The 22,503-nt window shown below is 48.7% G+C and overlaps 3 protein-coding genes across 7 annotated transcripts in view; 1 reads left to right on the plus strand and 2 right to left on the minus strand.

The window, feature by feature from the left end:
- Nucleotides 1-2,278, plus strand: part of MAP3K13 (mitogen-activated protein kinase kinase kinase 13) — a 69,241-nt gene extending 66,963 nt beyond the window's left edge. The window contains exons 15-16 of one of the 2 annotated variants that reach the window (XM_062499113.1): nucleotides 1,099-1,396; nucleotides 2,048-2,278. In XM_062499113.1, the coding sequence (XP_062355097.1) occupies nucleotides 1,099-1,396; nucleotides 2,048-2,149 (400 nt within the window). In that variant the 3' untranslated portion in view covers nucleotides 2,150-2,278. Of the gene's footprint in view, nucleotides 1-1,098; nucleotides 1,397-2,047 lie in introns of those variants that run through there. The other variant, XM_062499114.1, reaches the window with a different exon arrangement.
- A 3,931-nt stretch (nucleotides 2,279-6,209) lies between these two features.
- Nucleotides 6,210-9,629, minus strand: TMEM41A (transmembrane protein 41A). Of its 4 annotated transcripts, none has more exons than XM_062499149.1 (5): nucleotides 9,458-9,629; nucleotides 9,229-9,382; nucleotides 8,299-8,460; nucleotides 7,641-7,779; nucleotides 6,210-7,119 (listed from the first exon to the last, which is right to left on the minus strand). In XM_062499149.1, exons 1-5 carry the CDS (start codon nucleotides 9,553-9,555, stop codon nucleotides 6,899-6,901), a joined length of 774 nt encoding a protein of 257 aa, XP_062355133.1. In that variant the 5' UTR covers nucleotides 9,556-9,629; the 3' UTR covers nucleotides 6,210-6,898. The 4 variants fall into 4 exon arrangements, with proteins under 4 accessions (XP_062355133.1, XP_062355134.1, XP_062355135.1 ...); XM_062499150.1 differs by having other exon boundaries at nucleotides 9,443-9,629; XM_062499151.1 differs by lacking the exon at nucleotides 7,641-7,779.
- Nucleotides 9,630-10,020: 391 nt separating this feature from the next.
- Nucleotides 10,021-22,404, minus strand: LIPH (lipase H). Its single transcript, XM_062499224.1, has 10 exons — nucleotides 22,353-22,404; nucleotides 17,969-18,336; nucleotides 17,153-17,261; nucleotides 16,974-17,075; nucleotides 15,917-16,006; nucleotides 14,652-14,819; nucleotides 13,765-13,860; nucleotides 12,775-12,886; nucleotides 11,665-11,838; nucleotides 10,021-10,093 (listed from the first exon to the last, which is right to left on the minus strand). Exons 1-10 carry the CDS (start codon nucleotides 22,402-22,404, stop codon nucleotides 10,021-10,023), a joined length of 1,344 nt encoding a protein of 447 aa, XP_062355208.1.
- Nucleotides 22,405-22,503: the final 99 nt, after the last annotated feature.

A 22,503-nucleotide genomic window follows, 5' to 3' on the forward strand; every position in this document is an offset into this window, starting at 1 on the left:
GTATTTTTTTAAACACATCCAGGAATGGTGACTCCACCACCTCCCTGACAGACAATTCCAATACTTTATCACTCTTTCAGTAAAAAACTTTTCCTAATACCCAACTTGAATTTTCCTTGGTGCAGCTTTAACACTGTGTCCTCTGGTTCTGTCAGTGCTGCCTGGAGAAAGAGACCAACCCCTCCCTGACTAGAGCCACCTTTCAGGGAGTTGCAGAGAGTGATAAGGTCAGCCCTGGGTCTCCTTTTCTCCAGGCTAAACAGCACCAGCTCCCTCAGCCATTCCTCACAAATTTGTGTTCCAAACCCCTCACCAGCCTTGTTGCCTCCTCTGGACATGCTCAAGTGTCTCAACGTCCTTCCTAAACTGAGGGGCCAGAACTGGACACAGCACTCAAGGTGTGACCTCACCAGTGCTGAGTACAGGGGAAGAATGACCTCCCTGCTCCTGCTGGCCACACTATTCCTGATCCAGGCCAGGATGCCATTGGCCTTCTTGGCCACCAGGGCACAGTGCTGGCTCATGTTCAGTCAGATGTTCATCAGTACCCACAGTTCCATTTCCACCTGGGCACTGTCCAGCCATACCATCCCCAGCCTGTAATGTTGCAGGGGGTTTTTGTGGCCAAAATGCAGGACTGAACACTTGGATTTATTAAACTTCATCCCACTGGACTCTGCCCATCCATCCAACCATTCCAGGTCTCTCTGCAGAGCCCTCCTCCCTTCCAACAGATTGACACATGCTCCCAGCTTAGTGTCATCTGCAAATTTACTGATGAAAGATTCATCCATAAAATTATTGAACAGAACTCCACAGTACAACCTTGCCTTCCTTTAGGAAAATGCACCATCAAAGAAAAATATGCTCCAGGGCAAATCAGCTAATATGGACATATCAGACAGGACCAAATAAGAACAGATGAATTTGAAGATGCAGGTCTTGGACTAAATCATTCAGAAGGGGTAGAATTTTGTGGCTCCAGGATGTGGAAGACACTCCACAAGGCCTGGTGTAGCAGAGCAGTGAACACAGCGTCCAGGAAGTTCCCTGTGACTGTCACCCAGGGTTAACACTGAATTCTCTCTCTGTTTGCAGACCCCATCGCTGCATCAGTAGCTGCCAGTCCTACTCAACCTTCAGCTCTGAGAACTTCTCTGTGTCGGATGGAGAGGAGGGGAACACAAGTGACCACTCAAACAGCCCAGATGAGCTGGCCACCAAGCTAGAGGATGAGCTGGCTGAGAAGCTGGAGGACATGTTGTCCCAGACTCCAGAGATCCCCATTGAAATCTCCACGCAGTCGGATGGGCTTTCGGACAAAGAGTGTGCTGTGCGGAGGGTTAAGACTCAGATGTCTCTGGGCAAACTTTGTGCAGATGAACACAGCTGTGAGGTGAGTTGGTTATCCCCTTGTCCTGCCTTCAGTGGAAAAAAACTACATAAATGGAAATGGAATTCAGTGGCCAGAAAGTTGGAACACTGCCTAGAAAATGCTGTGGTAGGTGTACTATGGCAAAGCAACTGCTGCAGTACCCAGTCTTCCTCCTGCTTGGCAGAAGAGTGGGTGGGGGAAAGTAGCACAAACAAAACTGAACATAATGTGCTGGTCAAGGTTAGTGTGATCTTGGGAGGCCATCAGATTTGCAGTTGCATTAAGTGGGATAAAAGTAAATAATTGAAAGGAGAGGATATAAACTGCCTCAGACACATCCATCAGCAGCCTTGCTGACAAAGCCAGGATGGCTTTCATCCTTTCTCTGCCTTTCAAGTGTTTGGGAGGGGTAAGGCAGAGCCTGCTGCATGATCTCCTCATAACCCTGTGTTTGGGAGTGCTCTCACCAGGTATTTCTGTGCTGTCCCCTCTCTTAGGGGAGACAAGTGACCTTTGGTGGGGCAGTTGCATGCTGTGCCCTCTCCCATGTGTGCCACTCTCCTCCTCTGCAGGTGGTGACCTTTGCCTGGCTGCTGTGACAGACTGGGATGTGTGGGTGATGTGCAGTACAGGAATGGTGCTCAAGTCTCCCCCTTTCCTTTTGTCTTGCAGAACCCACCACAGTTTGGAGAATCAGACTGTGACTCTTCTGAAGGGGAGTGTTCTGATGCCACAGTCAGGACCAATAAGCCCTGCAGCTCTGCTACTTGGTAATACAGATCTCCCCCAAAGCTTCCTGGTACTGGCATTTTGATTTCCCTGAGATTCCACTTCATTCCCCTTCATCACACTTTACAGGAAGAGAAGATGCTTCTCCTTCCCACCCCAGGAGTGATTTGCAATAACCCGAATCTCTGGAAAATGTCCAAATGAAATTAATTCTCTTTGAGCATTTCAATCAAGAATGGCAGGGATGTATTTTATTGAATAATCTAGTTACTGTAACATGGATATTTATTTTTTTGACATTTTAACACTTTTTACTGTAAAGAGTGGATTGTATTTATAGACACACAGACTCCTTACAAAAAAAAAAAAAAAGTTCAGAAAGCAAGCACACTATGGAGAAATATCCTGGGAGTCCTGCCTGGACAGCTTTGTGTACAGACGTGGGGGATTCTCTTGCTGCTTGCACAAGGGACCAGGCCTCGTGGCCCTGAAGATTGGAAAACAGATCAAGATAAGTAAACCACTCAGTCTTATTAAATGAGGAAAAACAGAAAAAAGACCTGACTGTAGGGTCACCTGTGAACAAAGTGTTTTCAGTATAACCAGCTGGGTCATTTTTAATCAGAAGGTGGACATGTTCCTGGAGAAAACTGGTACTGAGGTGCTAACATCCAGGGTCTTCTGAGTCGATACATCCCCAGGAATGTAATGATGGGTTTTATTTTAAGGATTTTTAGTTTCTTTTTTTAATCAGCATTTTGTTGTGAGATCCTGCAAATGTATTCTAACCTCGTCCTCTTGAGAATTGACATCAGAGCACTTCTTACCACCGTCCTTGCTTCACTCTGGGAGTGTCAACCTCCAGCTGAGCAGGGAAACCTCCCTCAGATGCAGTGTGCCATTTCCCAGTTTTCTTCCTCCTCTTACCTCCTGTCTGTTTCAGTCAGTCAAAGAAATCAATCAGCCCAATGCTGGCCAAGCAAAGACTTGCAAAGTGTGGAAAGCACATTCCGCAGAGCCCGAGCACTTCTGGGGAGGACACTGGAGGTGCCTGGACTGGACTGGGAGAAGCAGCCTCTCACCTACAGCAGCATCGAGAACCAGCAGAGGGCTGTGTGTTGAGGGGGAAGACTGGGAATCACTGGCCTGGCCAAGAGCATCAGCCCTGCTCTGTCTCCTTATTCACTGTACATTCTTGGGAGCATTAGCAGCTCCCTGCCCTTCACAGGCCTTGTGCAGGAAATCTTAATGCAGCTGTGGCATGGCTGTGTGTCGGGTGTCCCTGAGGCCTCTGTTTCTCCTCCAAGCTGAAACTCTGCAGGTGCAAGTGAGGATAGTACTGGTATGTGACAGGCCGAGGCATTGGCAGATGAGAAAAATTTGTTTTCTGATAGAACTCATAGTGCCTTCCCTTCAAACACTACTCTTCTAAAACAATATTGAAAGAGAACAAAACGATAGAGCACGTTCCCCCCACCCCTTCCTTAGTTCATGTTCCCCTGCAAGAGCTCTCCCTCTGCCCTTCCCAGTGTGCTGGCTGGCATGGCCAGCCAGAGGTGAACGGCAGGAATGGACCATGGACAGGTACTTCTGTTGCTTTGTTTGTTTACATTTTATGTTAAAATACTGGTTTGAACTTAACTGTGGTAATTTATAGCCTCATGGCAAAGTGAAGGAAAATGTCTTACTTATACAGAGAGCAGTATTGTATGAGTTAAATTATCCCATATTTTTAAATTTTTGTAGCTGGACTACAGACAGATCTTAAGTTATGATGTTATTTTATTATTTATTATCATTTCTGTAGATCAGAAGGTTGGCTTCACCGCTAGCACAATTGTAATCTCTGTGTGTGATGTTACCTTCTCCCTGCTCACCAGAGGGGTGGGAACAGAGGTGGGCTCAGTGGCTGTCAGGAATTGCTGCCTCTCGTGATTTCCAGGGATGCTGTTACTCCAGGGCAGAGAACAGAGAGGGGTGGATGGCTGCAGTCAGGTTCCTTGTGGGCAGAGCTGCAGTTTGCCCACGTTGCTGATGGTCGGCAGCCGCTGAACCAGTGGGAATGTGGGAAGGGTGGTCAGGGAGTGAGGGGCTTTTGAATTGATCACAAAGTGAATAGCTGTGACAAGATTCCCTGGCCAGAGCATCTGAAAGGACATCGGGGAGGAGGGCAGTTGCCCTGGGCAGTGGGTCCATGTAGTGATCACCCAGGCAGGACCAAACAGGTTCCTGGAGAGGGAGTGACCTGCTCACCCTACTCTGGGCAGAGGCAGAATCCTGTGAGGGGTGAAGCTCTTTCCTGGCTCCTTCCCTCTCTCTTCCCACCCTTTGTTTCTCCTCCCCAGTGTTCTTTGTCTCTCGGCCAGTGGCAGGAGGAGCCAGCAGGGCCAGAGATGGCTTTGCTGTTGTGGTGTGAGCAGGGGTTTGGTGGTGAAGATGGTTACTGAGGAGGCTGGAGGTCAAGGTGTGAGAATTTAGCAGTGGAGATCTGTGTGCACACAACATACTGTGGTGTAAAGAGAGGTAGAGAATTGCCATCGGGTGTTCCCAGCAGAGGATGCTAAGCCCTGTGTCCCTGGGGAAACTGCTCAGATCTGTCAGGCTCTGGGACACCCATGGGCAGCACTGGTATCCTTGGGCAGTCCCACAAACAGCCCTAAAGCAGAGCTGCCTCCAGCTCAGGCCTGTCACTGTCCCCAGGGCCTCCAGCCTGTGGTGATCCAGTCCCTGACAAACAGATTCCAGAGGGGTTTGGGTACCTGTGGTCTCTGCGTAGGCTCCACCATAGGATGAAGCTCCACTGGGCTCGTGGAACTTTGATGTTTGGAATTTTGAGACCCTTCTGGGCCAGCTGTCCTGGGTGTGTGCTGATCCCTCCCCATCCAGACATGCTGGCCTGTTCTGCAGCCAGGGCAAGCAGAGCTGCCCCCTCCAGGCTGCCACATTTAGCTCTATTCTCACACCCTCGGGTCATTGCACTGTTCCAGTCCAGTGTCGCTGCTCCCACCCACTGCCCCTCGACGCTGCATCCCTCTGGGAATGCCTCTAGGGCAGCCCCTTGCCCTGCCCATGGAGGTGTCACCCCAGCCTCCCCTGCACACGCGTCCCATGGCCTCGCTGCGTGCGGGCAGAGCTGACTCAGCACCCCCACATTCCCGGGGTGGTTGCTGTCAGTTTGGGGGGGTTATGTAGGATTTTCCTTGGTGACACCTCCCTGGGGTTGCACACAGTCCCCACATCACTATACGTGCACCTCTGCTGTGGTTCCTCACACTTCCTCTCCTGGAAGGGTCTGGGGTTGAGAGGTGTTGGTGAACCTGCTTACTCTTTGTAGTAACACCACATTCTGGGGCTGGAGTAAACTGTGGGTTCCCTTTCCAGCATCCTAAGTACCCTGATCCAGCTCTTGTGGCTGCTGACAGCTCCTGAACACTAGCCTAGATTTGCTCCCAGAGCTGAATGTTGCCCTCCCCACTGTTGTGTTAAATACCCATTTCATCTTGGCCCTGTCCAGTAGTGTTCATCCCCTCCTCCCTGCTCTGTGGATTCCTGAGACAAACTTGATTTTTTTTTTGTATTGACCAGTGTACAGTGATGGAAACAAGAATGACTATCAAAGCAAACAATGCATGGAATAAAAAGCCAGTGTACTTCAATGCTGCATGCTGGTCTGGTGATCTGGGAACAGATTCTCATGGACTTTGAGATGATGTCATGAACCCTTGCTCTGGGATCTCCCATCTGCCCCCTTCCATACCAGGAAAGTTACTTTATCCTCCAAGTGGATCTCCTCATGGACAGCAAATACCAAAACCCCAAGAGTAGAGTATCATCCAAGGGGAGGAGGGTGGTGAGGCCCTGGCACAAGTTGTTCAGAGAAGCTGTGGCTGGCCCTGGATCCCTGAAGAATCCAAGGCCACAGTGGACGGTGCTTGGAGCAACCTGGGATAGTCGAAGTGTCCCTGCCCATGACAGGTGAAACAGGATGGGTTTTAGGATCCCTTCCAACCCAAACCATTCTGGGATCCTGTGTCCTCCACAACTGGGACAGAGCCCACCTCTTTATTTGGAATCCTCCTAATTATACAGGAGCAAATGTGCAGGTGTTAAGGTGCTTTTCAAGGACAAATCTCTCTCAGTCAGGCACATCCATTCCCATTCTTTTCCCCTTTAGTCTTTATGTGGAGTAGCAGCCACTGGCAGACCAGAGAAGCAATCTCAAGTGTTCTGACATGACTGATTCAAGCAGCTCAAATCCTGAGCATTTTGCTGCAGGGTATGCCAGTTTAACATAGGAATCAAAGAATAATCTTCTCCGGCTGCACCCCGAAACACCATTATTTTCTCAATTTGGTGCTTGTACAGCTGCACTGGAGCACAGGGCTCATCATTTTAGGCCAAAAATGCTAAATCTGTCTGGAGTTGGAGGGAGCAGGGCCTGCCTACTGCCCACAGGGTTGTGCTTGGCCAGTGATCTACAGCTGGCTGCTGGTTTGCCTTCCTCACAGGATGCCAATACTCCTCCTTTTTATTTCCCACAGCCTCAGGCACACAGGAGACTGATTTAAATGAAACAGGCAAATTAACTGAGTGTTCACAAAGCCCCTCTATCTCCTTCTCTGTGCAGGTACATGCACAGATAAACATTCATTAAAAATAAGAACGGACACCTCCTCTCAGATGAGAAGGACGATTAAAAGTCGCCACTGTCCTTGGTGGCACAGAGCATGCAATATATAACCCCTAGGAACAGAGTCCTGCAGCTTTCACCCCAAAACTGGGGCACCTAAGCCATCACAAGCTCTTTCTGCCATTGAGTGTCTGAGCTTGCTTGTCCCCATCCAGCTTCAGGTGCTTCTTGCTGTATCTCTTGATGAGAGTCCCTGGAATCAGCGCTGCCACAGCCATGGCCAGCAGCTTGAGCAGTGTGTCCCAGGAGAAGATGGCATCCAGAGAAGTGACTTGGGACAGAATGGCCCCTGTCTGCACACAGATGAAATTATATGGTGTAAGGCCTGAAGGAATCAGAACGGAAAAAAGCTGTTAGTACCCCCCTGGGGAAAATTAGCTCAAATATGCCCAAGGCCACAGAAATCACACAATTGTTAGGGCTGGAAGGACCTCTGGAGATCATCCAGTCCAACCCCCCTTGCTAAGACAAGGTTACCCACAGCAGGTGACACAGGAATGGTTTCAGGGGAATTTGGAATGTTTCCAGAGGAGACTCCATGCCCTCCCTGGGCAGCTGTTCCAGTGCTCTGCCACCCTCCATGGAAAATTCTTCCTCATGCTGAGATGGAACTCGGTGTTTTAATTTACAGCCATTACACAGACACAGGGGTCCATGCTTGTAACAGAAAGAACCAGGTGTGAAGCAAAATTTGCAGCACTGGGGACACCTGTTCACAGAATGCTCAAGGGCAGCATAGAGGAAACAAGACCAAGGGTCAGAGTCCCAGCTCTGCCCTTCCTGGCTCAGTGATATCAGGAGCAGTAGTGTCAAACTGTCCCCTCAGGCTTTGTCCCCAGGCCTTACCAATGAGGACGGAGAGAAAGAACTGGGAGATGGGGATGTTTAAAATGGGAGCTGAGAGGTTCAGAAACCAGTTTGGTGTCATGGGGAACAGCCTCAGGAACAACAAGAAGAAAAATAAGCAGCTCCTGTTCTCTTCTACCTGCCAAAAGAAAAGTTCCACATCGTTCCTGCTCCTCAAACAGCAGTAACATTCAAATGGCCACATTCCTGGAGTGAATTTGTCTTCTAACATGCCGCAGTGTAACATCAGTTCAGAATTGAGGGAAAGCAGCAATATTTTGTACGCAATACATATGAGCCTAATGGTGAGCCAGCCCTCTTCAAAGAAGGGGTGGAAATGGGATCTCACGTGAACAAATGATCAGGAAGTCAAGAGCAGAACCACCTCCAGCTTAGAACACAGCATGGGATGGATGGAGGCAGTTCTGGAGCACAGGGGCTACCGAAACACTCCTTTATTTCATATCTGCTTTTCCTTAGGATCCAGAATTCTCCTGGCAGCCCCTTTGCCGACAGGTTTGCTCCAAGAGAGCAGCCTGCTCCTAGACTGTGCCTTCAGCAGGCCTGCTGCATCCCCTGCACACACTTGTTTTCACTGTCACCCCAAGAGCAGCCTGGCCCAGGGCCATTGTGGGTGTCAGTACCTGCCAGTTCTTACCTTCCCTTGCAGCAGAGCCACCTTCTCAGGGAAGAAGTGGACAATGAGCTGCTTGCCAAAAGCTGCAGAAAGCAGGTAGCAGAGGGTGGCTCCCACAGATGTGAGCACCGAGCACAGCACCAGCCCCATCCATGGCCCAAAGAGTGCTCCAGCCAGGACATTCTGTGGGGACAACACACAGCGTGTCACAGAACTGCAGAATTTTTAGGGTTGGAAAGGATCTCTCTGTTTGGATTATTCAGTCCAAACACGCTGCTAAGGCAGTGTCACTCAGAACAGGTTGGTTTGGGATGTCTCCAGAGAAGGACACTCTCTGCCTTCCTTGGTTCAGTGCTCTGCCACCCTCCATGGAAAGAAGATCCTTCTCATACTGAGGTGAAACCTCTTGTGTTTTAATTTATGGCTCCTTGTCCTGTCGCTAGGCACCACTGAACAGAGTCTGGCACCATCCTCTGACACCCCTTGGAGATATTTATATGCATTAATGACATCCCCTCTCAGTATTTTCCAGTCTAACCAGGCCCAGCTCCCAGTCTCTCCTCATCAGAGAGATGCTCCAGCTGCACCTCTTTGTGGCCTCCACTGGACCCTCTCCTCATCTCTCTTTTCCTGAGGAGTCCAGATATGGACCTGACACTCCAGCTGTGCCTCACCGGGATGAGCAGAGGGGCAGGATCACTCCCTGACCTGCTGACAGCACTCTTCCCGGTGCACTCCAGGATGCCACTGCCCTTCCCGGCCATTAGGGCCCCTTATCCACCAACACTCCCCGATCCTACCCAGCAGAACTGCTCTCCAGCAGGTCAGCCCCAACTCGTCCCGGTACTAAGGGTTACTCTTGTCCACGTGCGGGCCCGGTCGGGTCCCTCTGGCTCCTGCTGCCCGAGCCGTGAGTCCCCGGCCCCTCGCCCCGCCCGGCCCTCCCCGTACCAGGAGACTGGAGCCGGGGATGGCGAAACTCTGCTTGTACAGGTACGCGCCGCAGAACAGGGCCAGCGCCGCGCCCCGGTGCTGTCGCTCGTAGTCCCGCAGCGCCTCGGCGAGATCCCGCAGCTCCTCCAGGTCCGCCGGGAACCGCAGCGTCCTGCGAGGGGAGAGACACACGGGCAGCGCCGGGAAAAGGGAGGGACACGCGGGCAGCGACGGCCCCCACACCCACCTGCGCGTCTGCCCCGCGCTCAGCCGCACCGACAGCAGCCACAGCGCGGCCGTGGCGGCCGAGAAGACGAGCAGGAGCCCAGCCGGGCGCCGCCACATCCCGGCTCGGGGCCACCGCTGTTGCCGCCGCCGGACCGACCCGAGCGGAGCGGGGCGGACCGAACCAACCTCTCCCGGCCCGGCTCTGCCGCCCTCAGCGCCCCGGGCCGGGTGCGCAGGCGCGGGGCGGGGCCCTCGTGAGGGCCGTGATGGCGGGCGTGGCCCCGAGCGGGGTTCGTGGGGCTTGTTGGGACCCGCTGCTCCTGAGGGCTCCGAGCTGCCTCAGCTGCGGACACGCTTTGAGCTTCCCCCCCCCCCCACCCCCTTTTAAAAACCACGCTTTAAAGCCATGCGCCGCCGTGGTTTTATTGTCGCTGCCCCAGCCCGTTTATACAGTGCGTGGAGAGCGGGTCCCGCTGCCCGGTTCCCCATTCAGAAGGCGCCCGGGGCCCACCAGGTGAGTCTCCACGCCGGGGTGAAATGTGTGTTCTATCCGGGCACAGCATCCTCGGGACTCGCTCCTGCTCAGCACGGGATGGGCTTGAAGGTTTTCTGGATGTTCTCAGTGAGGACCAGGTCGTATCGGCACAACTGGGGTCTGTGTGAAAACACGGCCAGAAGTGAGAAAACGCCGACCTTTTTTCTGTCATCTCCCCACCTGCTGGGGGCTTACATAAAATAAGTCATCTCCTCAAGAGAACTGGCTCCAAGTCCACCTGAAGTGAGGTTGGCTTTAAGCCAGGGATACCTCGAGCATTTTGCCATTCTGTTCTGTTATCTTTTGCTTGTGGAAAAAAGGAGCACAAAAAATCCAGCAAACAAACAGGTAGTGGCTGCAGAGTCTGTGGTTCCCTTTAAACCCATCCACACCTATGTCCTCCAAACAAGGTGGTCCTTCCAGCTCACCTGCCTGTTCCTCCCTTTGCTCCTGGCATGATGAATTCTGCCACTGCTCTAACATGGGTCCAAACATAGGTCTGGAGCTAGTTTGTTTAAAAAAACCTGAGGAAATACTTGGGCTTTCACTGGGGAAATATGAGCATTAGCCCTGGGTAGTGGGTTGAGCAACAGGGAAGGGGAGAGGGCAGGACATCCCTCCCTGGGGCAGTGACTGATTAGTTAATGTGTTGAAAGTCCTGAACTGTGCTTATGACACAGTTGGCAGCCTGTGGCAGCCCCTCGTTGGGGAGAGACAGAATCCTCTGATTAAATATTAGGGCATTTGTGTCTGGTTTTACGAAGACTAAATGTGTATCTGGGACTGGAAGTGACTGTGGAGGTGAGGGGCAGAAGACAGGGAGTGGCAGCAAGGGAGAGCTGCAGGACTTTTTGTTTAGTAGATGTACACAATCTTTTCCTTGTTCCAAGGCTAGGATAAGGGTAGCAGTCCTCGTGAAATGCGAAGAAACATGTTCTGCAGTTCTGTATGTCTTTTTGCTTCACCCTCCTGGCTCTGTGATCTTCCAGCCTTTTTTTAACCCAAACTTAAAGCATGCTGTGGTGCATGCACATAGTGTCCTTGCACACAAGGTCAGCATAAGAGATTGTGTGCTTGCTGAGCTCAGGGAGAGCTCCCAGCCTCCAGAGCTGGGAAGCTTAAGGGTAGAAGAGCAGAGCAGACAGACGTTAATGGGGTGATAGAAATCTCATCAGCAATGTCTTGAGAGGTACCTCCTGATGTTGTGGGTACCAGGCAGGGCTTTGGGGCAAAGCAGCCAGCAGCTCCCACTTGCTGGAATTCCAGGAGTAAATGAATCTCCCTGCTTCACTAGCCATACAAATTGACTAGGATATAAAATGTGTATTTGGGGCTGAACATCTGTTATTCCCAGAAAGCTACGTTTCCCTTCATCCTGGAGTTCAGGCCTGGGCAGCTTATCAAAGGTCATCTTCCTGACCAAAGGTTAAGGTGCCAAGCCACGTCAGAGTCGCATCACATGTGATGTGTTCTCAGTGCAATAAGACAGCCTCTGTGTTCAAGTAAGTATTCAGCTGTGGGATTCCATTAAAGAGGAATTTTTTTTCAAGGTAATGTCTGTGAGAATTACTAAATGCAGAATACATCTAATTCTTTTGCACATACTCAGCCAGGCCAGGAATCTGGGAGATTCCTTTACTTCTGTCCAGTCTGCACCAACAGGAATGGTTTGTTTGTAAACATCTGCTCACCTTTCTGGGTTTGTCAGTGAGCGGAACCTCATTTGGAGAATCCTGAGTTTGAATTTTGGGCCAATGACAGATCCCGTGGAAAATGTCAAAGAAATTCTTTCCACATTTTCAAGATCTTGGTCAAACCCAATGAGCAAAGTGATTTGTTTGTACTGCTGGAAGGTGGCAGCTTCTCTAAAGGTAAAGCAGATAAAGAGAGTGTCAGAGAGTCACCAAGGGAATAGCCCTGGGTTTAATGTAGTCAGTAATATTAGAAACAGGGCTGGGGCAGGAGGCCTGAGCTTCTAATTTACGGGAAATGGGTATGGATTCAAGTCTCCAGGTGTCAACCTGCTCAGCCACTTCTGCCCTCAGTTTTATTTTGGGTGGAAGTGGGGACACAGAGGTTGGATGCCTTTTGGCCTCAACCAGAATTTCTACTGTGATTCTGCTTTGATCCCAAGTGGACTAGACCCAAGTGATATTTGTACCTGGCTGTCTGTGCAGGCCTGAACACTGAGTCACCTTGATATATGCATGAAAGCTGCACTGCCTTGGTGTGGGAGTGATGCTGGTTGCTCCAGTGCAAGCAGATACCAGATATGTCTGAGAGAATATGCACTTAGAGAAACCTGGGAAAACTGGTTGTGCAGGTTTGTTTGGCTGAAGTGTAGCTAAGATCAATCAGGAATTTGCATGTCACATAAACACCATTAATTTGTCTCTGAGTGGAATGAATTGATTTTGGATGTGACATATTCAGGCCCAGTCTAATCCCCAGCTGTCTTGGGCACTGGGAACTAGAGCAGAACACTCCCTGAAAGGGGAAGGAAAAAGAGGGAGATGTTTTTCCTTCTGCTTTAGCAGAAGCCTAGGGCAGCTGTGCTGCTGGCTGAGATTGTCCACTTCAGTCCTTAAGATGACAGAGAAGTGCCCAAACCAAAAGGCTGGGCTGTCAGGGCTGTGTGCTGGGAGAGGCTGGGAAATTCCATAGGGCCAGGAAATCCCATAGTCATGTGCACTAGCAAGTGCCAGCAGAGAAATGGGGGCAGGATGTGTCATCTCCTCCCAGATGCAGTTGTACCATGGGAGGCACTAACACTTAGAAATGCTCAGACCAGTAAGACTTACGGATTAACTTTTGATTCTGCCTTCCTCCCAGCTTCATCAGCTAGCATGATGCTGAAGGTGCCTCTCCTGGTGTCCTTGTTCCATGTGATAATATCCACCAAGTAGTGATAGACTGAGGGGAGAGAGAGTGGGGTTTGACCCTGTGGGCTCACTGCTGTCCAGGCTGTGCACTGTCTGGGAGCAGAGCTGTGGGTAGAGGATGGACAGAACTCCTGCAGTTTATCTTGAAAATCCCTCTCTCCTTCCTGCTCTCCATCTCACTTTGCAGAGATTTCAACCAGAAACACTAGGAGGTGTCAGGAGAGCACTACAGCAAGGATAATCCATGCAGGATGGCCTCTCTGTGTGGTTCCCAGCACACTGCTGGGTTTCACTGCCCACCTTCCCCTTTCACTTCCAGACTGTCTTTTCTTTCTTCTGTCCCCTCTGAACCCCTCCATTTCTATTCTTTGTATCTGTCACTTGTCATCTCTGTCATGGAGCAGAATTGTCTGTTCTTTGATCTGTGAGTCTGAATTCACCAGCACTGGAGCTCAGGCCATAATCCCAGCCCATGCCCTGATATGTTGGTAATCACAGGGATGAGATGAAACCTTTTTTCTCCACAGATTCTATTCCTCTCACTTTTCCCCAAGGTAGCTTTTTCACCTGTACAGCCTGTCTTTCTCTCTTATCATTCCCACACACCTATTACTTTCACAAAAGAATGGTGTGTTGCTTTGAAACATGATTTGGGAACTTTTATACTTAATTTGAAAGTTCTCAACCAATTTCCTACAACTGTAAGCAACTTGGCTTCCCCAGCACTGGACAGGTTGGCAGATAAGAAAGGTCATGGCAAACCACAGGTGGACACAATTCCATCCAGCAGCCACAGGAGTTTCTAAAATGCTGGCTTTAACACCACCAGCAAATAACCATCTCTGCTTGGCTGCTGCTGATGGAGGCAACGCACAAAGAAAAATAAACTCAGAAATCTCAGTCACTTACTGCAAAATGGCTCTTTGTCCGCTGTGTCAAAAAACATAGTTGTCACTGGATGGCTCTGTTGTGTTAAATAGCTTTTCCACTCATGGGCATAATAACCTGCAGGTGACAGTTTGAAAATGAAACCGAGTTATTGCACAGGTAGATGAGCCACTAAATGGCTGAAAATAAGCAAGTATTTAAGAAATAGTGCATTGTGTGCCAGCTGCCAAGTAGCACTGTGACACACATCCTCCTGTACTCCAAAGACTTAGAACTGAGTATGCCTGGTTACTGTTCAGCACTTTCTTCAACCTGATCTTTTTCTACATCTGCTATGCATGGTCAAAAAGGATTTCATTTTGCAGTGCAGAATGAAAATCATCCCCTTGGTTTTGCCAGTTGCTTTCTGGAAGTGTCAGGTGTTTCAGCATCAACATTTCAGAGCTGCTAGCCTGAGGCCGGGCTGTCACACCCAGGGTGGGGCTGACAAGTCCAGAATTTGCTTTGTTCACCCATTTGCCATTCCTTTTAGAGCACAGAGTGGTTTGTGGTGCTGGGAATTTTCTTGTAAATCTTATTTTAGCAAGAACAGGCCCCTTCCCCTCAAACTCTGCAACTGAGGGACTTTAATTTGCTGTTTCTCTGACTTCAGTGTAAAGATCCCAAGTCTTGTTTTGGCTTTTCTAGTTCTGGGTCCTTTACCTGTGGATTTCTATTCTGGATCATAACATGATGTGATATTACAAGGAGCAGGCCTGAGAGACCTCGAAGACCTCAGTGGAAATAACTTCGGTGCTTTTGCAAAGCACCATGTTGTGTTATTCCTTGAGCAAAACACCACCCTCCAAGTTCCAGTGATGACAGGCTGCTCAGTATTCAGGATGGATGGACATTCCCTGGATCCTTACCTAGGATGGGACATGGCATGGGCCAGAAGGGTTCGCAGCTGGTGCATTTGCCATTCCTGTAATTCCTGTATGAGTTGCATGGGTATGTGGTGATATTGCAGCTCTGTGTCAGGGAGGACAGGAACAGGAAAACAGACCTCTGGTGGTCACATTTAAAATACTGCAATCCTTAATCGTGTACAGGGAAGAAACATTTCATTAGCAATCTTCATGCCTCAGGGAAACAGGATTAATGCCCACAGGACACACCAGTGGACAGTCACTGGCCAGTCTGAACCCAACAAATTGCACTGGGGAGCACTGGGCTGTGGCAGAGCAGTAAGAAGGCAACAGCCTCTCCCTTTGAGTGCACTCATCTCTGCCTATGTCTGCTTTGCTTTTCTTCATAACCTTTTGGTTTGAAAAATATTTGTTTGTGTAGTTGCTGCAGTTCCAAAGGATCCAACTATGGATCAAGTTCTGTCTGTGGTGTTCTCCTCTCTGAGCTCTGGCCTCACAGCTGGATATTGCTTTTAGCTTTGCACATCACCTTCCACTTTGGTGTAAAAAACTGTTTTAAAAGACATAAATAATAAATTGTTGCTTATGGAAGATCATGAGCCGCACAATGGGTGAAGTCTCATTTCCTAGAGATTTTTTGCTCAGGCTGCTCTCCTATGTAGATTCTCTTGTGTCTGATAAGGATTGAGTTCACAGTACTGCATTTCCTTCTTTAAGGTATCTTCAGCCAGCTTTCAACAAACCAGTTCTGCTGCCAGGCTGAAAGGAAAAAAGCTTTCTTTTGTTCAAGACGAGGGCTGTCCCTTCCAGACTGCACTGTGTGCCAAGGCAGGTGCCTTTGCTTTGGCATAACTGCCTGCTTCACACTCATCTTGAGCCTGTTTTCTGAACAGGTCCTTGCCACTGCTAGTCCTTGGGCTTTAGTATGTTACAAGTAATTAGAAACCAAAAATCTCACAGATTTTCTGGACTGTCACAAAACGAAGGCACACCTCTACCTGATGACTTTTTACGCAGAGGCTTAGTCCCAAGTCCCACTTGCACTGTGACAGAGGCACAGAGAGGTCACTTTGACTCTGATCTCTGCCTGGTGCACATCAGCTAAATCCCTGCCATGTGCTGAGAAGAAGTTGCTGCCATGGCTTTCCCAGAATATGAATTTCATGTATTTTCTAAGCAGTGATGGTGATTCTCTGGCTTTCTCCTCTTTTTCTGATTGGAAACATTTTGTCAGGGTTTGTGCAATTCAGGGCAGGATTAATTACCAGAAAATATTGTCAGTGGACAGCCTGGTTGGTCGGTCCCGCCATTGGGATAGAAGTCAACGTGGCCCAGTGCTTCTCCGTAACCCAGTCCTAACAAAAGGGAATACCAGGGCTCAGGGAGGAAATATTAAATTATAAAATGCACAAGAAGGAAATATAGCAACCTAACTGGAAAAAAAATAGGAGTTATTTAGGCCTCAGATACCTGCTTGTGCAGGAATACTAGTGTTATCCATCTGTTTAAGCAGCAGCCCAAGCAGTTGTGACCGAGCTGGGTCATTTTAGCAATGGTATCAAGTACCTGAAATAAATCTGTGCATGCAACAGTACAAAATGTGGGGGTTTTTGTGTCACTTGTGTGCAGGAGAGGAAAAGGGATGTGAAACCTGGCTGTTGCTGTGCTGCTGAAATCTGACTTCCTGGAAGGTCTGGGAGAAGAGAGGCAGCAATTAGGAGGGAAAGCCAAGTGTTAGAGGTAGGGTGGCCATGGGAGCAGCATGGGGGGCTTGGCATTGCACTGCTGGCCTGGCTGGTGGGTCTGGAAAAGGGCAGGGCTGATGGAGAGTCCAGATTTGCCCTAGAGGAAGGTTTAGCTCTTAGGAGGTAGGATGGAGACTGGAAGCATCCTGCAGGGAACCGTGGGGTGGGGATAACTGATCTGCTGTGCAAGGCATTGAGCTGTGGGACCAGCTCTGGACATGCTGTGTGCTTGGATGCAGCCTGACCCCGTGGTGTGATGTTGGTGTGTCCTGCTCTGGCAGGACTGTGCTGCAGGACCTCCTCCACCGATTCCTAAGTCCGTGTAAATCATGGGCCAGGTTATAACTGCTGTGTCAGCAGCATTTTTTGAAATGCAAATAAACTAGCATCTCCTGAGGGACAGCTGGGGACATCGTGGGCAACACAGCGCCGCGGAGGCTCAGTGAGGGAGTCTGCTGTGCTCCTGGGCCAAAGGAATGAGGAACACCAGCCCTGCTGCCCACTAGCAGCCCCCTTCCCCGTGCTCCCAGTCAGTCTCTGGGTTCCCGTGTAAAGGAAGGGCTGGAATGTCACGTACCATCAGTGTCAGAGTGAATGACATCGACAAACTGTGCGTCCGTGGGATCCAGCCTCTCGCTCGGCGCCGTACCCCTGTACAGGGGGCCCGCGGGGTCAAGACCTGCAGCACAAAGCCATGGGCGTGGCATCACTCCGGGCTGCCCTTCATGGAGGCAGGAGGACTGGAGGAAGGCTTACCTGTGATTCTTCCCAGCGTGCCATCAAACATCTGTCCCACAAAGCCAGAGATGTGTGCTCCCAGGCTCACTCCTATCATGTGCATGGAGTCAAGGGATGCTCCTTCAATCTGAGATTTAAAAGTACTCATGGTCATGTGTGTTCAGAAAAGAAAAAAAAATTAGGAGGAGGAGGAGGAGGAATGGAACATCTCCCAGAGTGTTCCACTCTGTGTAGGTATTTTCCCTTTGAGAGTCCCACAGAACAGCCAGCATTCCTGGAGGTTTGAGGCCTATAACTCAGAGAGCTGTGATGAGAACAGCTCAGGCAATGGTTGCATTTTCCTGGGACAATGACTACAACTGTGGACAGGAACCACTGATGGGCCCCAGGAGTAAAATTCCAATTGCCCACATGTGCTTCCTGCAAGGAATTAGCACAAACTATGATCCTAAGGATCCAGCATTATCATTGCCTGTGCAGCACCTTAGAGGAGTATGAACTGTGGCTGATCCCCTTAAGCTGTAAGCCTTTGGATATAAAAAAAAGTGGAAGTAGAGTTTACAGAAAGTGGAAGTAGAGTTTCTGTGTATGGGAAAACATGTCTGGAGAGTTTTGTACCCAGAAATGTAGAGATTTAGAGTGTAAACTGAATATTGCACCACAATACCATTGCATTAAGTCCAAGGGTAGGATTTGGCACTGCAGTATGCATGCACTTCCAAAAATTAATGTATTCCTTTTTTAGGAGTTTCTATTCCCAGACATCTTGCTGGTTTAAGCACTTCCTTTGTGTGTGCCTTAATGACTGTATTGTAGTGTGAGCGTCCAACTTACCAACATTTCATCTATAAGTTTCTTCAGAATCTCAGCCACTCTTTTGCACTTCCTGGAAGCATAGTTGTAGATGAGAGTCGTTGCCCCCTGGTTCCAGTCCACAACAATGACGTTCATGTCCTCTACAGAAAGCAGGAGATGCACCAGGTCAGGGATCCAGACTGGGGCAGAGCCTGTGAGCCGGTACCCGTGGATGATGAAAGTTGTTTTCTTGGTCACATCAAGATACTCTGAGGCTGCTGAGTGGAGCTCCTCGGCACATGTTGGGTTCTGCCTTGTGTAGAGCAGCAGCTTCACTTTCAGCTCTGTCCCTATCAAAGCATTCCCGAAGCCAAGGGCTGTGAATGCAGGACATGTCTCCTGAGGATCTGAAAGGAGCAGAGTGGCAATTGGAGTTTGGCACCAAGGGATTTTCTTTAGCCTGTTGTACCTGCTAGCCCTGCACAGGGCAAGAAAATGTGTTGTGCATTGTCTGAGCACAGGGGCTTCTCCTCTCTCCCTCTCCTCTTTATCATGCTCATGATTGAAGTTACCTTGAAACTTAGGTTTTCTTGCTGTGCTGGAACAAAGAGAGCAATCACACCTTTTTGGAGCGGCGTTCCCTGAAACACCACAGCCCTATTTCCTGTGGCAGCTGGGAGTTGGCAGGAACCCTGTCCAGAAATCTCACTGGTATGAGGAAGGTGTTAGAAACCAACAGGCAGGATGGTTGCTGTACTGGTTTGTGAGCACACCCAGGTGCTCTGGACAGCTTCTGAGCTAAATGGGTGTCCTGGTTATACCTCCAGCCTGGAGCTGCCAAGCTGCAGAGAGTCTTGCTGTGCTGCGGGGCAGCTCAATGCTTCATTTGTATGTGCAGATGCAGCCTGGTATTCCAGACTGCAAAATGGGGCACCCTTGAGTCTGTGAGATGGTAACTGTGCTTTATACACAGCTGAAGTGTAACTGAATTTGATGTAAGTACTGCTCAGTGGGATGGCCTGTGCCATCAGAAAGCCTGTCTTTGTTCTTTGCTTTTCCAGCAGAACACCTCTGAGCCTTCAGAGCCCAATGCAGTCTCCAACAGGGCACTGGTAGGGGATGGAATTAGTGTCTCCAGACAGACACTGCTTATGAAGACCCCTCCCAGGTTTAGTAGCCTCTTTCTGGCTCACAATCCTTTCTCTCAAATCCTTGTAATCTTATTGAAGAACCTTGTGGGGGAGAGTGGTGTTTCTCTCACACATATGTCCAGGGCTGCAGTAATTGTTCAGGCTACAGTTCCTAGAGGAATCTTCCTGATCTTTGTTGCTTAAAGGACTGTGCAGTAGGTAGCAGGGTTTAGAAAACCTGCAGCTGTAAGTTAATTATGCTCTAGCAAATCTCCAATGCTCTGTGCATTTTAATTTCTGAATGATGAAACTCTCACAGTTTCTATTAGCAACTTTCCCTTTTCTCATCAGGAAATCAGGAGCATGAGAGTGATAGAAATGTTATGTGCCCAGCACATAAAACAATCTGCTCAGTTGCCACAGTTCTGCTAATTACTTTGTAGAAGCCCCAAGAGCTCCAGAAATAAAAGTTAATAGGCTAAAAGGATGTTGCAGTTAAATCCAACTGAATATTTTGAATTGCCACCATAAATTCAGAAATAAATTTTAACATCTGAAATCCATGGAGTTCTTCCTGTATAAAGCCTATGGTAACATATGAATGGTGTGGCAGGAGTGATGGGAAATGAGCCCTCAGCCAGGCCCAGTGAAATCAGGGGCCTTTGAGTGGAGGGTGTCCTGTGTCCTTCCTCTGCAATCTTCACTCCAGGCTCCTAGGAGCAGTGTGACTCTGGGGTCTGCTCCCAAGAGGCAAGGTAACCTGGGGGGCTGCCTCCTGACCAGCCTGCTCTCAACTCATTCTTACAGTGCCAAGACACTCCAGGGAAACAGCAGCAAGAGTTCTGTGACATTGCTCTTGTGGAGATCCCAAAGTAACTAGCAGAGAAAAATGAACCTTTTTTTGCTCATGCACACCAGCTCACACAGTGAGACTCAGTGACTGTCCTCTAGGTGCTACTGCAGCATAAAAAAGTAAAACTGTGTGTTTTGCTAATAACAAGGCATTGTTTTAGTTATTGTATAATAGCACTATATAGTGTTGTTAATTATTTTTACTGCCACTGAATCTGTAGCAATATAGGCAGAAATGCCAGGCAAGAATTACTTCTATATGGTGCAAGATTGCACTGATTGCTTAATTTGTTTCTGTATCTCCTGCACTGTGCTGAGGCTTGCCCAGAGAAGTGCTATGTTTGTCATCAGAACAACCCAAACCTTCTGGTATAGAAGTGCTTTCAAACAGCTGGTCAGCATTTGCTGATACCTAACACAGGGAGGGTATAAAGAGCTTTGTTATATCTGCACCAGTTCTGTTAGATTGGTTCTGTTTTGATTAACAAAATCATATCAGTTCTAATAAGGGGAGAAAACCTGTCAGCTTCTCTTATGGCAAGCTGGTGCCAATCCCAGCCTCATCCACCATGTGTTCAAAAACTGACACATGAGGATGGCTTTGCTCTGGCTTTGCTCTTCCTTCTACTAAGCACAGGACTCCTACCCAAATGGCTGGAAGTGTCTTTGAAACTCCAGGATGATTGGGGCAAGTGGCTTTATGAGATTTACTCTGCAAGCAAATAAATAAGGTAGAAACTTATCCCCTGGCACTGTACTTTAACCATGACCAAGAGATCACTTCCCTCCAGTAAAGGGGAATGAACATGGCCATTAACCCAGCATCCCAGTAACTCATTTCCAGCCCTACCTTAGCTTGCTAGACAGCCTCTGCAATCCCCATTCTCCTGCTCCATTTTCTGATATGTAAAATAGGAGGTAAACACTGGTTTGCTGGACAAGGTGCTTTGATCTCCCAGAACCTGTAGCAGGGAGCACAAAAATGTGTTAAATCCATGTACCTGCCAAGGAGATGGACGTGTTTAGTCTCGAGCCTGAGATCAGCCTCCAAGGTGCTGTTGCAGCAGAGGATGCATCTTCAGAATAACTAGGTTCTGAAGTTTTATATATATATATATTATATATATACATATATATATGTGTGTTCTGAAGTTATATACTCCCAGGTGGGAGTGTTGCAGGGAATGGAACAGTCCCAGGCAGACTCCTGGTATGTAGTGCAGTCAGTGCTCTTAGGGCCTGCATTCCTATGGTGTCTCTCATTCCTTTCTGGAGATGGTGTTTGGAGGCTTTTTCTTTGGTGTTGCTCCTATGGACAGGCAGGGTTTGCCATGGTGGTGTTTTGGGGCTGTGGTACAGAGGTGTCTGCATGAATAAAGTAGCAGCTGAGGTTTTTACCAGCCTGTCCTCCTGCAAAGGGAAGATCCAGCAGATCACCTCAGTGGGTCAGTGGTCACTTGGCTGGATGTGTGGTTGTCCCAGCTGTGGTCCTTGGGACACAGAGCTGCTTGCCCAGTGAGTACCTGCATGGAGCTCAGGTGAATGTGTCACTGCTTCTCTGTCTGTAGGAGCTCTAGCCCTCCAGCCCCTGCCACCTTGCCTGGGCTTTGTATAGTGTGTGTCATCAGACTGGTCTTAACCATCAACAATATTTTTTCCCCTTTAAGCATGCTTCACTACCACACCACAAATCTCGAGAACCTTAGTGGTGCAGATTTCCATCACTTTTCCACACAGAGGGTGTGCTCTCCACTTCTAAATTGGTCCTCCGTAACTCACTGCATTTCATTGGTGTCTTTTCACACCATTCTCTTTTCCCTCTTCTCTGACTGCATTTCCTAGAGTATTAAACAGACCAAGCAAAAGGCGACCCTGAGATTACTCCAGAGAACCCAATGAAACACAAGTTAGTATTTATAAGAACACTGTTTTTTTTTTTAACCCTGTTTGTTTTCCCTACAAAGCAGAGAGCTGTAACTTGCCTTGCTCCCATGTGTATGCTAACACAAGGCAGTACATTTGTTTTTTGTTATGCAGGTTTGTTCTTGTAGGGCTGTGAGGCTATCAAATGGAGCTTATTGTTCATAAATGGTAATTCATCCTTTGCCTCTGTCATACATGACACCCCTGAGAAGAAATCATTATTCTCTGAAGATTTTGAATGACATTTTCAGCATCAATGGATAGTACTTATATAAGAGAAATGTTTGCAAAGGGAGGAAAAGGTAATAAAAAATAGTTCTGGTTTTCCATTTGGAACCCTTAGAACTGACTACATTCATGTAACCAGTATAATTTGCTTTGCCAAAATAAATAATGCTAGTGAGAAACCCTATGCAGGAACTGTAAATGCAGAGGGCAGGTACATTCATGTTGCTGTAAAGCACAGAAAATATGTTATATTTGAAAAAAACATTCAAAACAAATGGTTGAGTTCTTACCTGTTTTCACCCCATACAAAAGGTAGATGAACACAACACACAGCCTCAGCATATGGACTTCCACATGGAACTTCTATGGGTAAGAGATTTGAAGGATCCCACAATTTCTCTGGCATGTGTCTGCTGGCTCTGACAGCAGTTTGCTTGCTTT

Source organism: Cinclus cinclus, chromosome 10, assembly GCF_963662255.1.
Source record: "Cinclus cinclus chromosome 10, bCinCin1.1, whole genome shotgun sequence".
Classification (NCBI taxonomy): domain Eukaryota; kingdom Metazoa; phylum Chordata; class Aves; order Passeriformes; family Cinclidae; genus Cinclus; species Cinclus cinclus.